Here is a 21495-nt window from a genome sequence, read left to right as displayed (position 1 = left end):
TTGCATTTTTTTGATTTATAACTGGATATATGAGAATACTCGTAGAGATTTTAGTAGGTATTGAAAAATGTCCTATACAATTTAAAAGTATAAGTAACATGACTGCTATGGAGACATGTTACTTATATTCATATCCACCATTTACAGCACACTAGAGACATCAGCATGGTAAGAGTTATGGAGTCATAGCAGATTATAAGTGTAGCCTTCTCATTCAAATACAGCTTTTAAATGGATTTTAAAGTGATACCTTCAGCACCTTTGGCAGACTACATTGGACAGTGTTTGCAGGAGACCTACAGATAAATCAACAAGTGGCAAACTAACAAAAGCTACAGCTTTTCCCCTTTAGAGCCTCCAATGTAACAATAATCCATTAACTGTATGAGTGTGAGCGACTGATTATACATATAACCCTGTTTCCAAAAAAGTTGTGATGCTGTGTAAAATGTAAATAAATAAAAACAGAATGCAATAATGTGAAAATCATTAAAATTCACAGGTTAGTAATATGATTGGGCAGAAAAAAGACATCTTTCAGAAGTAAAGATTGGAAGGGGTCCACCACTCTGTGAAAGACTGTGCAGGCAAATAATGCAAGATACAATTCAAGAACAATGTTTTTCAAAGTAAAATAGCAAAGAACATGGGGAGTTCATCATCTACAATGCACAATATCATTAAAGGATTCAGAGAATCCAGAGAAATTTCTGTAAACAACTGACAAGATCGAAAACCAATATTGACTGGCCATGATCTTCAGGCCCTCAGGTGGCACTGCATTAAAAACAGATTCTGTAGTGGAAATCACTGCATGGGCTCAAGAACACTTCTGAAAAACACTGTCTGTGAACACAGTTTGTCGCTGCATCCACAAATGCATGTTAAAACTCTACCTTACAGAGAAGAAACCCTATATAAAGGCCCCTGACACCTTCTCTGGGTCTGGTGTTCATTTAAGTTGGACTAAGTCAAGTGGAAATGTCTCCTGTGGTCCAACAAACCAAAAATTTCAATTTTTGGGGGGGAAATTTTTAATGACACGTCATCTGGAATAAAGAGGAAAGGGACCATCCAGCTTGTTATCAGTGCACAGTTCAAAAAACAGCATCCATGATGATATGGGGGTGCATTAGTGCGCATGGCACGGGTGACTTGCACATCTGTGAAGGCGCCATAAATTTTGAAAGATGTAAAGATTTTGGAACCTAACATTTCAAATATTTCGATATTGTAATTATAACTGATTATAACGTACTATAACGTAATAGATATTAATAATAACTGTAATAATGTACAGTGTCACTCAAATTTATTATCATCATCTATTATCACAGTGTTGGCCAGTGTGTGTCCAGACTGTGTGTCCCATGTGTGTGTATACATTTGGCGCAGAATAAGGGGATTTCCCTCATTCTGCGCCAAATGTACATAAACACACACACATATCCATGTCATGCTGCCCGTACCTGAGACTGAACGGATGAAGACGAGGAAAGGTCACGTGTGTGTGTGTGTATGAGCCAGCTGGAAGGATGAGAAAAATGAAAAGATACAAATAAAAACAGACAGACGGAACTGACACTGAATACACAAACATACATAGCACATGGAGATTTGATCTCTTTACTTTTTCTCTCTGTTCTTTTTTGTCTGTTTCTCTCTTTCTCCTCTCTTCATCTCTCTTCTTTTCCCTTTTTCTTTTCTATTTCTATCTCATTCTTCTTTTTCTCCCTTTCTCTCTTTTCTTTCACTCTCTGCCTCTTTCTCTCTCTCTCTCTCTCTGTCAACACTCTGTGCCATTGACTGTCAGCTCCTACAAACCCAATTCCAAAAAAAGGTTTACCGCTATGTTACCTTTCCTTTGAACAATGTTTAATAATCATTTAGGGATTGAACACTCAGAACTGATCAAATTTAGAAAACAAAGATTCTTGCCAATTTTTTGATCGAGAAAGGGAGAGAGTGTCCGGATATTGAGGTGCTTTAAATCCTATTGTTCTCATTTGAAAAGACACTCAATCTGTGTTTGTGCGTGTGTGTGTGTGTGTGAGAGAGCATGTGAAGATTAAGATTAGACTATTTTAGTCAAACACGCACACACTCACAGCAGGACTGAAGCTGTGTGTGATGGTAACTGGAGTGTTTGGCTTTTCTGTTGGATGGTTTTCACAGAGCTCCAACTGTTTCAAACGCTCTGCTTTGAAAGTTTTAATTCTATGTTCTTCTACCATCACACGCTGAGAGCTGTTCTACACTCTGTACAGACTAAATATCTAAACTTTGTAGACGCCTCCTCCTCCAGCGTTTCTTCTGAAATTAAGTGTATTAATAGGGGGTTTGTCCCCCTTTGGTGCAGTAACAGTGTCTAATCTTCTGAAAAGGCTCTATACTAGATGATAGGGCACTGCTGTAAGGATTGATTGCATTCACCCACAATAGCATTAATGAGGTCAGGTACTGATCTTATAGGTATTCAGAGAAATTTTCTAGGAGTTTTTGTCTCATTTTTATTTAAAAGGATTTAGGAGTTGTGTTTAAAGTATGCAAGTATTGCAGTAATACTCTTATTTCATTGTTAAGTTTTTATTGGAAACAAAACAGTTAAAATCTCGAAATATTTAACAAAAAATGTCCAATCAGGATTTTTTCCTCTATGGTTTCTAGGTAGATAGAGCCAAGCGAGCTCTCCCATTGGTTAGGCTTTCAGGTGCTGAATTAAAAGGCCTTGCACCTTAGATTAACTACTACAGAGGAATCAACTAATCACTTTTCAAGTTCCAATAGGTGGGACCAATTCTGAGAGAGAAGGCCTCACTCTAGCTACTGTAGAAGGTCTTGATATGCTACTGATTGTGAATACAAGCTGTAGTCTAACCAGGGTTCAGTCAGTTGTTAGAAATGAAAAATAGAGGCCAAGGTTCTTTACTGGATGAGTCACTATAAAATTGCTACATTCAAAGGGAAAATATATGTTAATGTCTGTTACAAGCTTTCAATTAAACATATGCAATATCTTTAACAAGCTTCAGATGTCCATGTTTAATCTAGAACAGCCAAAAAATGTTAATGTGCAGCAGCATTAGCTTAACGGTAGCACACTAGGACAGATCCTATGGGGTGACAGGAGAAATCAACATTATTGTAGAGGTGGGTTTTTCCTCATTTTTTGATGTTTCGTCTGTTTGAGTTTTAAGATGGCCCAAACTGAAATCCTATTGCTAACAGTTACAGTTTACCACTTTTAGTTCTCGATCACCACTCCAATTCATCCCAAAGGTACTGGTTGGAGCTCCATCATTCCAAAGAATCCAGATCCACTGCTCCATAGTGCAATGCCATGGAGCTTTATACTAGAGGTCTGCACTCCAGGGGCACCCGCCACAATGTGTTGCAGTGTGGGACTAATTTTCAGTGTTGTGTATGGGAGCAGGTGGGAAACCAGCCAACTGTGGGCGGGAGCGGGCTGAAGCATGCGTGAAGAGAAATACTGTGAATCAATGAATAGCCTAAATAAAGTAGAACAATTACTAACTTAAATATATATATATATATATATATATATATATATATATATATATATATATATATATATATATACGTGTGTGTGTGTGTGTATAAACAATTTAAGGAAGTCATTCTAAATAGTTGCGAAGAAACCGATCACATGAACAACACGCAAATTCTCATTGCTTACAGTGGAGCTTTCAACCCAATGGCCCCCTGCAAAACACCAAAAAAAAAAAACATGTGTTTACAGGGAATAAATGGCATTTGGAGAAGTTACTTCACAGTGAGCCTGATGACCATGACTACTGTGTTATTTCAGCAGAAGATAAAATATTTGTGAATAGACTATGTCAGATATTAGATGTCAGTTCGTCTTGATGGAACCACTATTCTATTGCCTATAGTTTTATATGGAGATTATACAAATTGTGTTTGCAGTTGAATTCCTGTATCAGCAATGGGTGCACCTTAAAGTAGCTGAATCACAGTGCAATAACTGCAGTGGAAATTCTTAGTCCATCAAGCATCTACCAGCATAGGATCTATGAGGCTGAAAGGCCAAATGTAACAGCTGCACCATTTAAGGTAAAACAGAAAATATAAAAAGTAGCCAGCAAATAAGAAGAAACAAAGCAATTAACATTTGTAGGTTCTATTCAGATCCCTCTGGCCTAAAATAAAATGCTAAAGCTCCACAGTGAGAGGTGTGAACAACAGTAAAGGAGTCCAGGAGCTGAACCAACAGAATGAAATTAAAAGGAATGAAGAACTGTTAACGACTATAATGGAACTCAGTAATATACTGGAGTAGACGTGAGCTTTTCCTTTCTGACTCTGAAACCTCTAAACAGATAATATACAAAAAAATACATGCCTAATGTAAAATAGCAGGTTCGGAAATAAACACTGATTACGACAGGCACGTGCAGAGGGAGTGACCTCGTACATGCAGCCTGAATTATTCCTCTGCTGTTTTCCCTCATTCTTATGCAGAAATAACACTCTGTCATCTCTCTTCCTTCAGAGGAACATTAGCTGGCAAGTGGCAGGTACAGAACATGTGTGGATGTCCACACTCGCACACATTTCTCTTTGTTCTCTCACGAGGGAACAATAAAACGCTTCCTAAAATAGTACTCGTGCGCTGATCTATGTTTGAGTTTCTGAATGCAGGAGTGGTTGGATCTTGCAGTGAAGTGTCCATAAAAAAGCAATACATTGGTAATATATGGTAATATATTCTGTTTGTATTTCATAATATCAGGACAACTTACAAAAAACATTTTATTCTCATAGAGATGGTTTGGCTCAACTTGGTTTGGTTTGGCCTAGCTCATTTTGTCTTTGTTCAGCTCAGTTTGGCTCAGTTCAGTTCAGCTTGATTTCTTTCAACTCAGCTTTGTCTCAATTAGTCTTGGCTTGGTTTGAATCAGCTCAGCTCAGGATTGCCTTGTTCAGCTCAACTTGGTTTGTCTCAGTTTATCTCAACTTGGTTTGACTTGGTTTGTTTCATCTTATCTTGGTTTGCCCTGACTCGGTTTGGCTCAGCTCGTTTTAGCTCAGCTTGGTCTGACTTGGTTCAGTTTAGTTTTTCTTGGCTCAGCTTTGTTTGGCTCAGCTTTGGTTGTCTCAGCTTGGCTCAGGTTGTCTCAGCTCAGCTTGTGTTGTCTCACCTCAGCTTGTGTTGTCTCAGCGCAGATTGTCCTGCTTTGCACCAGCTCTGGTTGTCATGGTTTGGCTCGGGTTGTCTCGTTTAAGCTCGGCTGAGGTTGTTGGCTTGCCTCAGATTGCCTGGGCTCAGCTCAGCTCGGGTTGTGTCATTAGGTTGTCTCAGATTGTCTCAGTTTGGCTAAGCTTAATTCAGCTCAATTTGGCTCAGCTTCACTCTATTGGTTTGGCTTGGTTTGGTTTGCCTCTGCTCAGGTTGTCTCCATTTGACTCATATTGTCTCAGCTCAGCTCAGAAAGTCTCAGCCCAGGTTGTCTTGGTTTGGACCAGTTCTGGTCGTCTTGGTTTGGCTCAGCTGGAGTTGTCTTGGCTCAGTCCACGTCGTCTTGGCTCATATCAGCTTGAATTGTTCATCTGGATTGGCTCAGTTTGGCTTGATTCATCTCGATTTGGCTTAGCCACACTCCCTCGGTTTGACTTGGCTTGGTTTGCCTCAGCTTGGCTTCTTGCCGCTTGTCTTATTGCTTCAAGATTGTCTTGGTTTGGCTTGGGTCATCTCCTTTAAGGCTCGACTTGGACTGTCTCGGTTTGGTTCAGCCTGGCATGGCTTACTTTGTCTCAGCTTGGCTCATGTTGTCTCAGTTTGGCTTGCCTTGATTTGGCTTGGCTCAGCTGAGTTTGGCTCGGCCCAGCTTACTTTTTTCCCCCAGACTGCTTGTGACAGGCACTCTGAGATATGCTGAAACCTGAACAGCTCTGATGTGTTAATATTTCAGTAATAAGCGCGCTCGTTGTCATCGTCGCTGTCTTTTGTTTGGCTTTGGTCCTCGCAAGGACCTGAGGCAGAGGATTCAGAGGTTGCTATGGCAACCGCGTTACGTAAGTTGTCATGGAGATAGGCTGGGGAGACGAGGACAGGTGTGACAGCGTGGTGCTGTCGTCCCCAAAGGCGAGTCACACGGCGACACGGGCATCCAAAGTGACCTTCTGTTACAGGAGTGACACACATACAGTCAAAATTTTCAGTGTGTGTGTGTGTGTGTGTGTGATGGAGTGTGTTAATTAATGATGTATGCTGGTATTTTAGGGCTGATTCTGGTTAAGTGGATCCGGATGATAATGCTCCTCCATCTCCTCTCCTTTCTGCTCTATTATTAATCATGCAGGCAGTGAAACGGACGAGCAAGATACAGAAAGAGAAAGAGAGAGATAGAGAGAGCGGGAGAGCTGCTGGAGCTGAATTAGTCATATATTCTCTTTAGCTCTGTCTCAGTAGCTTCAGAATTTCAGCTACGCTTGGTTTGTGTGTGTGTGTGTAGGAGGGCAGTTGTACGGGTCGGTAGCTTGGCCAGACTTAGCTCAGGTCAATAAGGAAAGATGAAGCTGGCATCATAGTTCTTTTCAAAGACTCAAATCATTTGACTCAGTTCGCTGAAAGGATTCATTCTCTATAAATTGTTCAGTGTTCACAGAATGCTTGAAATATTAGTCCAAACCCAACGGCAGGTGTTCCCAAACCTTTTCATGCCAGGGCCCATACATATAAGTGGTGTTTCTTCTGAGACCCACCAAATATTTAAGGAAGTGAAATAAGACAGAAATTTTCATAGAAGTCCTTAAGGATGAAAAACAAAAAAATGCTACATCTGCTGTAAACATGCCTACAGTCCTCCTACTGCAGTGGCGCAGTGTGAGATTTTCAAGCTTAAAAACTCAAAAAACTCCCTTCTGATGATAGAGAGGAACTTTCAAAAACCTATGACTGCTTTGGGGTAGATATTTAGGGGTGGGCTGTTCTGTTTAATTAGCTTGTAAATGCAGAAGGAAGGCTGATAACGTAACTGCTAACAAAGTTAATATCTTATTGCAACAAGTGAAACCATTTAATGACTTTCAATAGCTTAGAACTATAGAAGAGTGATACTTCAGATTGAGATGTGGCTCAGCTATTCAGATCTGTTATATGATGGACAACACTACACATAATTTAATGTTACCCAGATGGGGTCTGAGTTGTGATGTGAACAGCAAGTGGTCTGAAATCTCATCAGTGCTAAAGAGAACCAGACTTTTGAGAGGGCAGCAACAAAAACATCCTTGAACAAATCAAGCCTCACCTTTCACACAATGCCCACATAACCAAACCAAATCTTATTTTTGGACATATTCTGAGAAGAACAAATTCATTAGAAAAGACAATTATGCTTGAATGAGAAAGGATAAAAGAGGATATGGATGGATGCAATCAGAGGACTCATGAACAAGCCATTTAGAAGCCTAAGGACCCAAGCGGAAGACAAGATAAAGACTATCCATATGGTCACCAAGAATCGGAAATGAATTGACAGCACTTACTAACAATAATAACAGAGAGATTGAGAATCCCATTTAAGGTTGGCTTAGATCGTGAACATCGTGAGGTCAGTTACAGCTAGTCGCCTTACAGCTTCACTTTAACAGAGCTGGGTTTGGTTCAGTTAAAAACAACTATATGTGAAAACACATTATCAGCTACACACTCCTCCAAAAAAACTCCTCCAAAAGCTCCTCTTCAAATTGGCCCTTATGTAGCCTTAATGTACAACTTAACCTAGAACAGGGGTGAGGAACTGAGGGCCATAGTCCACCACAGTTTGGTGATTTGCCTGTTCTAGCACACAAGTAAACCTGGTAATTAGCTGATGAGTTGAATCAGGTATCAGAAAAATATTATACATTGCTGCATTGGCTATAGCTACAGTTAGCTGATCAGAATGAATCTTTGAAGGATGTGAATCAGTTCAATTAGTTCAGACAAAATATTTTTACAAAAAGAACAAAACGTTTGAGAATGATTCGTTAATGCACATTGTCACTGCATTGACTAAAGCTGAGCAAGTTAGCAGAATCAGACCAAATCTTTCATGTTGGTGAATTGTTTAGTTTATTTAATAGAAAGTTTTGTTCAAAAAGAATATTATTGGCAAAAGACACATTATGAGTTGATAGAGTAAAACACCCAGTCTGCTCTTACTGGGCTTGGCCAGTGTCTCAGCAGGATCTGACAGGGTTTGATGGGCAGATGTGAAATGTGGGTCACTGTGTCATTAGTCTAGAGCAGAAATTCACCTGTACTGGATGCACTGAGAAAAAATGTGTATGCTGGACAGAAATTTTATTAATATTTTTAAGCCAGACACATGTATAAATAGACCCAAGAGAATTATTATGGGAAAACCCAAACATCTGTTTTAACTCGTGGTGGGAACTTTACTAGGGGAACAGTGATAAAAAGAGGGTGACCAAATTTCCCCGTTTTCCAAGGATAGTCACCTATTTCTGGGGATAGCCCCATTCTTGGTGGCCTATTCCCGGCTGGAGCTGTCCCAGGAAATGTCCCCAGGAATTAAAAAACACAGCGGAAAGTCCTAAAGGCTGCATTTTACTTTCGCAGGAGAGTGTCGCGCAAGACTCCACAAAAGGCGCACAAACCTGAAGCAAACACGCTACTATGTGACGCACAGTAAGCGGAACGGAGGTGCGCACGGCAAAAATGACGCAATCACGGCACCGCCGACCCTTCACACTGTAAATGTTAACATGTTGGCTCCAGGTTTGTGCACCATCTGCTGTGAAAGTATAACTCAGTGTTTACATTAGTAGTATTCTCTGTATTCTCTGAAATCTGGTCACCTTAGGTAAAAATAAACGTAAACATGATGTCCCAACAGCTAGCTGCATGAGCAAGAACAACAAAAACAAAATTCTCTTGTTATAAATAATAAGCATGTCTGCACCAGCTGCAGAGTGTGATGCGGTGAGATTTGTCACACCGTTTTTTAGGGGTCATGTTGCTCTGCAATTGCACCTTAAAATGGATAGAAAGAAGATATTCCATTAAGTGGAGAAAAGAGGAATCTCTATGACTCTTTCAGTAAAAATATTGGAAAGAAACATGCAAGAGTGATGGAAGTTATAGAGGTGAATACCGTTTGTTAGCTAGTTAGGTAGGCTAAGTTAGCCTGACCAAGCTGTCCAGTGTCAAGGCAGTAAAATGCTATTTTAACTAGCTATGTAATTTATACTACTGATGTTAAATGTGGGGATAAAACATGATCTGTTACAAACTCTATTACATACATGCCTCAAACCACAGCTGGACAGCTCCATCAGTAAAGCAGCTATCTTTTGATAGGTCTGTTCGGAGACTTGTTTCCAAAAAACATCCAGCAATGTTGAGGTCTGGACTCTGGGGTGGTCAGTCCTTTGCTCTGAGAACAGCAGCAGCTTCTTTGTTTCATTTGAAAATTTTCATTTTCTTTTCTCAGTAACAACTTCTTAACAGCTACACATTCTTTCAGACTTCAGAGTTGTCTTCTGGAAGGATGGACAGAAACACCTGTGGATTTTTTTTTTCAAATATTTTCTTTCTTAAAGTACTGTTTATCTGATGGTGGTCTACCAGATATTGCACTGAAAAGTCCCATTTTCTTTGAATCTTTTAACCATTTTTTGAACTTCAGTTTTGGTAATTTCTGACTTTCTCTTCCTTATGCAAGTAATACATCTCCCCAGAACTATGTCCTTAAATTATAAATAACTTGTAATTAATGGCCATTGATTAATGACTGGAAATTAAATAAATGAAGGGTGGTCTCTGACTTTTGCACAACATTGTAACTCACTAGTCATTAGATATCCAAGCGGATAACCTGACAGCCCAGTACACTTGAGATCCCTGTTTGGGCAGTAAAGCTACAGTCTCAAAATAAAGGTACTAAACTGTCATTGGGGTGGGGTCTTCAGTTCCTTTAGTTAGGGAACTTAATTGTAACATACTTCATTGTAGTTTTGAGTTGCATTGCTCTGTTTTAAAACATTTGGTTATGAAAAGGTACAAATATGTACTTTTCCCCTAAGAAAATTCAAGGTACATTTACATTATTTGTGCCTTTATGAACAAAAATGTACTTGTACAAAAGTGAAGAGGTTGTGAGTGTGCAGATTAGAAGCCCTCGAGAAAGAGAGAGAGAGAGTGTGTGTGTGATAGATAGATACATAGATAGATAGATAGATAGATAGATAGATAAAAAGAGAGAAAGATAGAGAGAAAAGGCAGAGAGGAAAATAGAAGAGAGAACAGAAAGAGAAAAATTGAAGAGAGAAGAGAGAGAGTAGTTAAAGTCCTTGAGCCTCCGACCCTTTCTCTGCTCTTCTCAATATCACCTTACACACACACACACACACACAGGCGGAGCTGAAGTTCCTCAAAGCTGAAGGTCAGACAGTCTCAGCTTTCTGCAAAAACACCATGAACACACAAATATACACACTGTCTCCCTCTGTTTGACGGATGGCTTTGATTCTCCTCAGCAGTAGGACATCACTTAATCATAATTCACTACTTTGGGTTTGTGATCAGTTCACTATGGAAATGAAAACATAGACATTATAAAGGCGGAGATTCATTTTCCACTGGTTGGAAAATGAATGGGAACGCTTGTATCGCTCAAAATGGTGTTTATGAGGAAAGTCCCACCCTTCAGCCAATCAGCATGTTGTTGAGATCAGTACCCAGAACAAGCTGAAAAATCTTTCTTGTTTCTTGTGCATTATTTGAGCCAAATGCTACAAACTTTCATGACATTTTTTGTCAGATTTTACCATTTCGAATTTGTTTTTGAAACTGTAATTTTGCATTCAGTTTTGAGTTACAGAATAGAGTTTAAGGCACTTAATGGTGTAGTGTATGGTGTATTTATTGTTTATTTATCTGATATACTTTAACAATATGCAATGTAAAGACTAAGCAGCATTTAGCTACTATTATGCTCTGAACCAGTTGATAGAGAACATTAGAAGAGCCCTGACACTGCATATATTTAAATTTGGGCTAAAACGATTCCTATTTAAGCAAACCTATAGCTCACTTTTAAGCCCTGTTAGCTCTACTGCGCTTCTCTTCTGTAATGGCACTTTCTTGTCCTCATTTCATTCAATTTAATGATTAACTTCTTCTCTTCTAAACTCTATTGTTTTAATCATGCTTTGTAAATAAACTTGCCTTGCCTAGCCTGTAGGACCATCACTGAAAGAGAGGAAACCCACACTATCAGGATCTCACTAATGCATGTATGTTTGTAATTATAAATTTCTTGTATATTAAGTAAAATAAATGTGTACTATACCATATTGTGGGTGTAACTGAAGTAAAAGTGTTTATGAAATGAAAGGTTTTGCTTAACTAGATCTAGGCTGAACAGCTTGGCAGATGGCCAACAGGCTGACAGCCTAACTAACTACTTCCTTCATATTGAGTTCAAATGTCTATGGTTAAAGGAATACTTTGGCAAAACATCAAATTCACTTAATTATATACTATTCCAGATGTAGTTGATTGTCTGAGACATGTTTGGAGTCTAAATTTAGCTTATTTTAGTTTAGAAACAGGAGCTATGAGGCTAATGTTGCTAACAAACTCTAGGATTCAATAGTCACCACAATAGCCCAAATCTTTTCTAGAAAAATCCATATGGAAAAAAACATATGGACAAATATTTCCACACACTGGTGTTTTTCAGAATATACTGGCAAATTTACCAAATATGTTTTTAAAATACATTTATTTTAAAATGCATAGGGAAATATTACGCATGCAAATGTACCACACAAAAAATAAATGTATGTAAATATATTTATGAAATACATTTGAAAATGTATGAAAACAGCCAAAATACTTGTCTAATGCACTTTACTGTCTGGATACCTTTTGAAACGAATTTGTATTCCAGTATCTTATTTTTTAGTATTAGCAAATGAACCTTAAACATGGCAAAAGTATATGGTCCAGGTATTGATACACTGTGAAAATGCAGTTTGATGGTTTGATCTTGTTTATTTGACATACATTTTGTGTGAGTGCTGTCCATCCACCAACAAGCAATGGTTAACATAAAGTACACAGCAAAACCCAGAAGTCAGTACCGTTCATTGAGTTCATTTATATTTAGTTATATCTGTAACCTTTATCAAAACCACACACAGTTGAAAACATATAATAACAAATACAAATAAAGGCATTTAAAAATATATTTAACAAATACATGTTTTGGCTATTTTCATATATTGCAAATATATATATATATATATATATATATATATATATATAAAATATATATTATTTTTTCTTTTTTTCCCATATAGGAAAATACTTCCACAAAACTTTTGAGTGGGTAGAGCTGGTTAACTTGCTCAAACCATTCAAATCCATTAAGGTCTTCATTAAGGTTGCACTAAGGTGGTTTGTTAATACACAACCTGTTGTTTAAAGTCAAAGTCAAATTTTTACAGTCCACAGTAACTCATACTGTTCTCTAAGCCACATTGGTGATGTATTTTTTACAGAAACTAATGTTTGTTAACATTGTTAATCTCATAGTTCCAGTTCTAAACTAAACTAAACACAATTTAGACCTAAATGTGAGAGCCAGAACAGAAAAATAAAGAGAGTGATAGAAAGAAAAAGAAAGAGAGACAAGGGAAAGACTGAGAGAGTCTGAGAAACTGCTGAGAAAAAGAAAGACGTAGAAAGATAAAAGAAACTGACTAAAATTAGTCTGTCATTGTAACAGAAACTTACAACAGTCTGTAAATGTGTAAATCAGATTGTTTTACATCACTGAAAAAAGCAATTCCAGACTTTTGAACAGTGGTGTACATCAGTACTGTCCCATTTCTGTCATCCTCAGATTAACAGTTGTGGACTGAGATGTTTTCATGTGGCTGCTTTAGCGTAAGTGCTAAAAGCTCTCCAGTTGAGTCCAGTTTGTGTGAAATCAGCTCCACTCTGCTCAGATCAGCTGCGTAATAAACCCCACGCTGGAGAGGGCTTCATTTAATGGAGAGCGTTTACACAGCGACGTCAGAAATGTCAGTTCTGAGAGGGCCGCCGTGTGACTCACTGAACATTACATCGCTCAAATCACACAGAAGGGCCGGCTAATGACTATTCACTGTTATTACTGTAGAACTACTGCGTTATTACCCTTTGAACTCAAATCATATCACTTCATGCTGTTAGATCATACAGTGGATGATAATATCCGTTTATATTGAAAAAGTTAAACAGGACAGGATACTGCACACAACAAACAGAACTAACTAAAGCGTCTCACTCACACAGTATCATAAATCCATTTTGTTGAATGTACTGGAGGACATTTAACACATACTAACATGGCTATTTTTAAAGGCTGCTAAATAGAGCAAATTTAACCATTGTGTGGCTAGCTTTGAATGCTGTGAAATAAAACACATTAAACTTCCCTGTTGGAGTGGCTAGTTTTAATACTACTAAAATTAGCTAATTTTATATTTTTGTTAACAGGGAAAGTTTGGAATGCTGCAAAAATAGCTAATTTAATCCTGTTAAAGTAGCTGCTAAATGGACATTTTTCTTAACATGTTAATTAACATGTACATAAACAAATGCTGCTAAATAGAGCAAGTTTAACATTTTTGTTAATGTAGTTTTTAATGCTGTTAAATAGAGCAAATTTAATGTTCTTGTTAAAGTGTCTAGTTTTCATGAGCAAATTTAACATATGTTAATGTGGCTAGTGTTGAGATGCTAGTAAAATGAGCTAATTTAACCTTTTTGTTAATGTGGATAGTTTTAATGCTGATAAAAAGAACAAATCTCACATTGTTAAAGTGGCTAGTGTGGAAAGCTGAACAGGTTTAAATGGAGCAGATCTAACAGTGTTAAAGCAGTTATTTTGGAAATCTGGCTAAATAGAGCAAGTTTGTTAACATATTTGTTAATTAGGCTAGTTTGGAATGCTGCTCAGTATGTTGATGCTGATTTTTTTTATATAATATTTTAAAATCCCACTGCATCCATTTCATGCTAGTCATTTACATTTACAGCATTTGGCAGAAGCTCTTATCCAGAGTGACTTGCAATTTTACATTTTACACAGCTAGGCAAAGGTAGTGTCAGGAGTCTTGCCCAAGGACTCTTATTGGTATAGTGTAGGATGCTTGCCCAGGCGTGGAATTGAACCTCAGTCTACAGCGTAGAAGGCAGAGGTGTTACCCACTACACTTCACCAACCACATGCTAGTGATGGGGAGCTGACTCCAAAGAGTCAAATGTTTAACTCCAATGCATCTGGGAGTTGGGATCAACCTTTGGCTAATGTTTCTAAGAGTCAAAATGCTGGAAGTCAACAATTCAACATTATCTCAAATAAAATAGTATTTTCAAAACATATTATTTATCAGTGAACCTGCATCATTTTGATGCCATGTGGAATCAGAGGTGTCAACAAGTCACAAGTTGCAAGTAACAAGTCAAGACAATTGAGTCTAATTCAAGTCCCGAGTCAGAACACATACATTTCAAGTCGAGTCCCAAGTCCTAAACAAGTCAGAATGCATTCTTCAGCTAATTTAAGGCTATTTCAACACTGAGCACCCAAAAAAAGATGGTAACAATAATACAGCCTTTTAATCACAGCATGTTAGTAACATGTGGCTGCATTCAAATTTTTTCTTCCTAATCAAATACAAAACACATTGCACATGGATAACCATGACAGACATAATGGTATACATAGTAGTGCAACTACACAGGAAAAGCACTATTAAACTTTAAATCACATTTGAAGATAATAATTTTTGATGATTTTTGGGAACACTGGGTGCATGGGATTAAAATAAAAAACTAGCTCAACACTAAAACAAGTTCAAGCACACTAAAAACAGCTGTTAGTTTAAAACGAATTTAGACAACAACAGAAACCAAAACAACCAACCTGAGCTCAAGACAGAAAAGACAGTAAAATGATGATGACAAAACTGACAAAACTGAAGGTGACTTTTATATTCACTAGCTTCTTGTCACGTTCCGACACCTAACTGCTTCACCATTTAAGGTGGAACAGAAAATTTGACTAAGAAACTGGCGAATTGCGCTTGTTTTACCTGCAGAAGCTATTAAAATTGGTCAAACAGAGAGAGCTATGTTTCTTTTGTTTTGCTACCATGGGGATAACGGTGAGTTCGCCTGGTAAGTTTCTGTAGTAAGACTGAAGTTTAAGTGCTGAGTGAGGGCGCATTAATGCTTCGCTTGTTTCCAGCTTATAGAGGTGAACTTGAACTCTAACGCTTTATTTGTCTACTGAAATAAAATAAGCCAAGCACAAGCACAGTAACAGACATTTGAGGACGCTGCTGTACATCAAATTCACGGCAGAAACAGAATTCATTCACATAAAAAGTGACCAGCTGTGTAGAGTCCTGTCTGCAGTCAGATACCTATCCACGTTTCTTCCACTTTGGATCTTGAATCTTTCCCATTCATGAGGCTCTTGTCAAAGTTGAATCACAAAGTCTTTTTGGATTTTGTCAAGTCAAGTCTTAAGCCTCAAATTTGTGACTCGAATCAGTATCGGGTCCAAATTATATGACTCGAGTCCACACCTCTGTGTGGAATGCTTGTGTATCTGTAGCACTTCTTTGTTTCATGTTCAGGCTTGGTGAGTGTGGGTAAACTACATTTAGGATGCTTAATTTTCATCTGTGTTACTGTGGCGCTGTCACTGTTTTTGTTAAAATCAAGTGTGGTGGAAAAGTCATGCATCACCAATATACTGTAAAAAATGATGCTTTCACTGAAAAAAGTAAGCAATCTGTTTCTCTAAAACTGTGTGTTCACTGGACATCAAGTAGTTAAGTCAAGTTAACAGACCAATGATCTGTGTCGTACGTTCTGTTAACTTATTTGAAGTTCAAAACATTGAATACTTCACAGTGTAGAAATTAGTAGAAATCATCTTATTACATTAAAGTACATTCAATACATAATTTCCATTCCCTGTAGTTCATTTTATAGATCATGTTTCATCATTTAAGTGTAAAGAAATAGTACAAATAGTGAAAAATAAATCCATCAGTGTTTTTGTGTGTAGCTGACAAGCAGTGCTGATGTGAAGAATGGTGCAATGTTACTGATATCTGATCAGTTTGTTTGATGACATGAGAGCAAAGTTTGAGAGAAAGGGGATTGATTAGCGCAAACTCAGTTTTACTGAGGAAAGACAAACTCAGGGCAATTCAGCAGAGAGAGAGAGAGAGAGAGAGAGAGAAAGAGAGACCTACAGAGATGTTTCTGGAGTTTCCTGTCCTGCTGAAGGACTGGCAGAGCGATGGCTGATAGAGTTACAGAAAGAGAGAGGGGGAGGACAGAGTGACCTCAGTGCACTGATTATACCATTACTGATAAATGTAATGATTTAATTTAATCACTTTGTTAAATTTGCACTTCTTCCATTGAAAGGGGAAGGACACCATAAAACACTCACACTCATTGGCCATTTTATCAGAAACAGCTAATACATAGGTATGTAGGTTTACAGTTACTGACTATCGCCCACCTATTGCTGCACAGTTGATGCTACTCTAAAATAAGTTAATTTAAGTGACTGATGTTGCTAGCTAGCTAAGTTAGCTTACACTGCTAGCTACTGTGGCAAAGCTAAAGTTACTCTAAGGGATTTCCTAATGTTGTTAGCTAGCTAACGTCATAGCCTACACCATTAACTACTGTATCATCCCTGCTACTCTGACCAGCAGCAATGGAAGGTAATATGCTGGTCACTAGCAAAATCGGCATGCTGCTTTTTTCAGGAGGGGCAGTTAAAGATATTGTAATGTATTTGCTAAAGCTTGCTAAGTTAACATTGTAGCCTACTCCAGTAGCCACTGTAGCAAGGCTGAAGTTGCTCCACTAGCTATCTAACTTAATACTGTAGCCTACACACTAGCTACTGTAGAAGTTACTCCAAGGTATTTGCAAATGTTGTTAGCAATCTAAGTTATTACTACAGCCTAAACTGCTAGCTACCATAGCATGGGTGAAGCTACTGTAAGAGATGCGAAAACAGTCATAATCTCATGTAAGCACATTTTCCAAACACAACACTACAACACTACATTTGGTCTTACGCCTCTACTCTGCACAAGTTACAGCGGTGGCTTAAATTAAATTCTAACCTCATCTCCTTGTTTTTTAAACTAGGTTTCCAAAAGCGGTGTGCCGTTTTACTAATACAAGAGGTGTGTGCGTGTTTGTGTGAGAGTGAGTTTCTGAAACCAGTCTGAGCTCTGAATGAACGCGGGCGATGAGCGATGCTGTTGCCATGGGAACGGTCTGAGTGCAGCATCCTCGGCCGTGCGAGTGTGTTAACCTCTAAAGTGGCGGCACGCGCACACGCACGCAGTCTTGAGTCTGAGTCATGAGTCGTGTGTGTGTTTTGTTCAAGGTCACACACACTCGCACACACACACTGCGCTGGTTATAAAAGGAGACGCACACAAAGCATTCAACTGGAAGAGCTAATTATTGATTAGTGGATCAGTGCTGATTGTCTTGGTTGTTACCATGCCAACACCAGAGACAACAGTGAGTGGTGGGCTGAGTTCACGTGGCCTGCAGAAGTTCCCAAAAATTGGGCAAGGTTGAATAAAATACTGCCACATATTTACTGTTTGAAATATTTAATTTGCAGTGTTGAACACTTCTGGCCACCTCAAATGTGGAAAGTGAGACAGTCAGGCATCATCAGTCAGTCATTCGTGTTCAATAATGCATCAATTATGCTTATATGTGAAAATCTGCCATGGAGGTAGGTACCAACAAGTCTGTTACGATGCTGCATTTAATAATTAGCATATCTTGCTGTGATAGGCTAATTTGCTGAGAACACAGGTAAGTAGATGTGTGCTGGGTTGCTTTAGTAACGCTGCTCTGTGAGCTACATTTACATCTACCCTCATCTAACACTCTTTTTACAGTTAAATACATGCATGTGCTGTTTAAATTAATAAAACTTCTATGATTTACCACTGAATCTATGAAATGATTTCATTAAGCTATTGTTGTGCACTGAAAAAAAATGTTTTTAATTTACTTAATCCAAATTCAAAAACTCCTCATGAATAACTAAAACATATTACATCAACACAGTTTTGTCTTTCAGGTATGGTATGTCATTTAATGCAGTGATGCTATTTTATTTAGTTTTTTCCTAGCAGTGTGCTAACCCAGTAATATCTCTGGGTTAAGCTTAGTGTTAGGTTTAAGGTTAGGATTAGGGCTAGGGCCACCCCATTAAAAAAAAAGTTAAAACTACACCCCTGCTTATTAGTTGATAGTTGAAAAATATCCTTTATACATGTTAAAATAAATCTATCAACGTCCAAATAAATTTCACAAATGTTGCACTTGGTGTAATACTGACTTTACACCAGAAGCAAAGTGCTCTGCACAAATGAAGCAAAGAGCTTTTTCTGTCCACATTTGTTTTTTTTTCCCCACATTAGTTTTTATTGTAATAAATAAATTAATATAACGTCCAAATGTCTTAATTCCATTTAGCACCAAAATAAACTGGCACCACTGCCGAACAAGAGTATAATATTAATTGTTATTAATAAGGTCATAAACAAATCAAAATCATTAAGGAATCGATCTAACACATTAATAAACATGGCTAAAGTAATCTGTTATTTCTGATGAATATGATTATCTCTTGAAACTGACAGGCATAAAGCTGATTCATAGAGAAGACTAAGAAAGATCAGTAACCAGCATGAGGTTGACCTGTATAGATTAGGGGTGTCCAGTCTTATCCACAAAAGGCTGGTGTTGCTGCAGGTTTTCACTCTACTAGTTTAATTGGTAGGTCTCACCAAAAAACAGTAGATCATGTGTGTTTCTTCTTTGTTAAAATGAACACTTGCAGCAACACCAGCCTTTTGCAGATAAGACTAGACACAGCTGGTGTAGATGAATATGGGTTCACTATTAGGCAAACAACAGGTAACTGCTGCCCTTTTTATGTTTTGTGACTGCTTTTTAATGATTTTAAGGTCTTAATAGCCTAATTAATAACATTAATAAATTCATTTTATATACACCCAAAAATAAATGTGCTAAAAAGCACATTTCAAAGGATGTTTTTTTAAAGGGCCAAAGATGTGTGAGTCTGAACCTTTTTGAGTTTATACAACCTCTACATAATGTATTGGTTCTAGGAAGAACTCTTAAACTGGTATAGAACTCATCAAACACAAATATGTTTTTTGCATTATGGTTATTCAGGGACCCAAAAGTGTTCTTCTAGGATATTATTAAAAGAGCATTTGTGACATCACAATCTTTTTAAGAAATATGAATGACATTTGAGCATAACTACTAGCAGTAGTACTACAGTATATATGTTTTTTTTGTTGTTGTTCTATATGAATCATTATCACTAATAGCACTAGGCAACGCCTGACATCAATAACTTTGGCAGCATCACATATAAAGCAGTCTTCTCTACATCCATCAGGTGAGCAGGTACACAATACCTATGCACACCAACGCTAAACAGGGTCAAATGGGAACAATGGGAGCAAACATGACCACTACCACCACCACCCTCCCCTTACCTGTACAACCCAGGATGAACAGGCTCTCACATTCCTGGTCCAGTGGTTTAACATCACTACTGGAACTACTGTGTTATCTGTTGTTTATGCAGTGGCTGAAGTGATATTGTAAATAAAGCAACCAGTAAAGCTCATTAACGCCATGTTCTCTCACTCCACCTGCTGGGCAGGTGCAGGATGCACACCTGAGAGGCACAAAGTGATGACTGTACAGGATTAAATTGAACTGCATGGCTGCACGCTGATGGGCAGGTGTGCAAAGTACAGGTAAACACATAATGCAGTGGTGGGGTGGGGGTCTCTGACTTTACAGGATTAAACTTTATAGGATTAAACTGAACTGCACGGCTCACCCTGTGCTCTCTGTCACCACCTGGAGGGCAGGTGTGCACAGTACAGGTACACACCTGAGGTAAACACGTAATGCACGGGGTGGGGGGAGGAGGTAAACAGATTTACCAGAACTAAACTGAGCTGCACTGCTGCACCCTGTACTCTCTTTAACCACCTACTGGACAGGTGTGCACAGTACACGTGGGACGGGGGGGCAACTTTTATAGGATTAAACGGAACTGTGCTGCTGCACACTGTGCTCTCCTATCACTACCTCATGCACAGGTACAGGTACAGGCACACACACCTGGAGTGTTTTCTTACCCGCGCTGCGCGTGAAGAGTACGGATCCTCAAACAGGTTCCACACCACGGGCTGCCACCTCCTCCAGCCCGCCTCTCGCTCCCTGTCCGCCTGCTCGCGCTGCTCCGTCGCCTCGCGCAGCTCGTCCCCGTCCTCGCCCCCCGGCCCCTCCCCCTCCCCGCCCAGTGCGTTCATGTCGAACACGTCCAGCGCCTCCTCTGCGTCCCGGTGCTGCCGGTAGGTCATCCAGCAGCACGGCTCCACGTCCGTCTCATCAATCCCCCAGAAGCTGAGCTCCTCCTCGAACAGCGGCCCGCACACGTCCGCCGGGCAGTGCAGCTTACCGGTCCGGTAGTAGTTCAGCACGTAGGCGAACACACCTGGATGTCGATCGAAAAAGAACTCGTTGTTGGCGCGCGTGCGCACCTGTTGCTGTTGTAACTGTAACTGCAGCTGGTTTTGCTGGTGCTGGTGGTGGTGTTGGTGCTGAGGCTCGAGCGCATGACTGTTCCCGCCGCTGCAACACCCGGCCGCCGTCACGGCGCACGCGGACGAAGGCAACTCCGACGCCAGCAGCGCCAGGCGCGTGCCAGGCAGCGTGCGCAGCGTATTCCGGTACGTCTCGTGCCTCGTGCCCCCGACGTTCAGTATGATCCGCTCGTTGTTGTTGTTCACGCTTGTGTAGTTGTTTATGTTTGTGTAATTGTTTATGTTTGTGCTGCTGTTGTCCTCGAGCTTCCCCATCGCTGCTCCAGACAAGAAGAAGAAGAAGTAGAAGAAGAGGCGGCGGAGAGAGGCATGACGCGCGCGCGAGGAGAGGAGCAGGACAGAATGAGGGAGAGAGAAAGAGAGAGAGAGAGAGAGAGAGAGAGAGAGAGAGAGAGCGCAAGGAGGGACAAGGAGGAGGAGCGCGAGACGCGCGCAGAAAAAAGCATGCACACACACAAGTCGCGCGCTTTGATTGGGAGGATAAAAAGCAACACTGAGTGTGTGGATCACTCAGTTTCATCCGTCTGAGACAGAAGGATCTCTCTCTCTCTCTCTCTCTCTCTCTCTCTCTCTCTCTCTCTCTCTCTCTCTCTGTGTGTGTGTGTGTGTGTGTGTGTTTCTCATCTACGCTTAAACACACAGTAAAATATTCAAACAGCACACGCACGCGCACCATGCTTCCATTCCATGCCGCTCCCGTCAGGAAACCATAAA

The 21495-nt window shown here is 39.4% G+C and overlaps 1 protein-coding gene across 1 annotated transcript in view; it reads right to left on the bottom strand.

The window, feature by feature from the left end:
- Nucleotides 1-21036, bottom strand: part of kcnc2 (potassium voltage-gated channel, Shaw-related subfamily, member 2) — a 50068-nt gene extending 29032 nt beyond the window's left edge. Inside the window, exon 1 of the mRNA XM_036576966.1 lies at nt 20314-21036. Within this exon, the coding sequence (XP_036432859.1) occupies nt 20314-21036 (723 nt within the window). The remainder of the gene's footprint in view (nt 1-20313) is intronic.
- Between the last annotated feature and the right edge of the window lie 459 nt (nt 21037-21495).

The sequence above is a fragment of the Colossoma macropomum genome, unplaced genomic scaffold, assembly GCF_904425465.1.
Source record: "Colossoma macropomum unplaced genomic scaffold, Colossoma_macropomum, whole genome shotgun sequence".
In the NCBI taxonomy this organism is placed as follows: Eukaryota; Metazoa; Chordata; class Actinopteri; order Characiformes; family Serrasalmidae; genus Colossoma; species Colossoma macropomum.
Note: the sequence above shows the minus strand (reverse complement) of the source record. Positions and strands in the feature narration are given on the sequence as shown.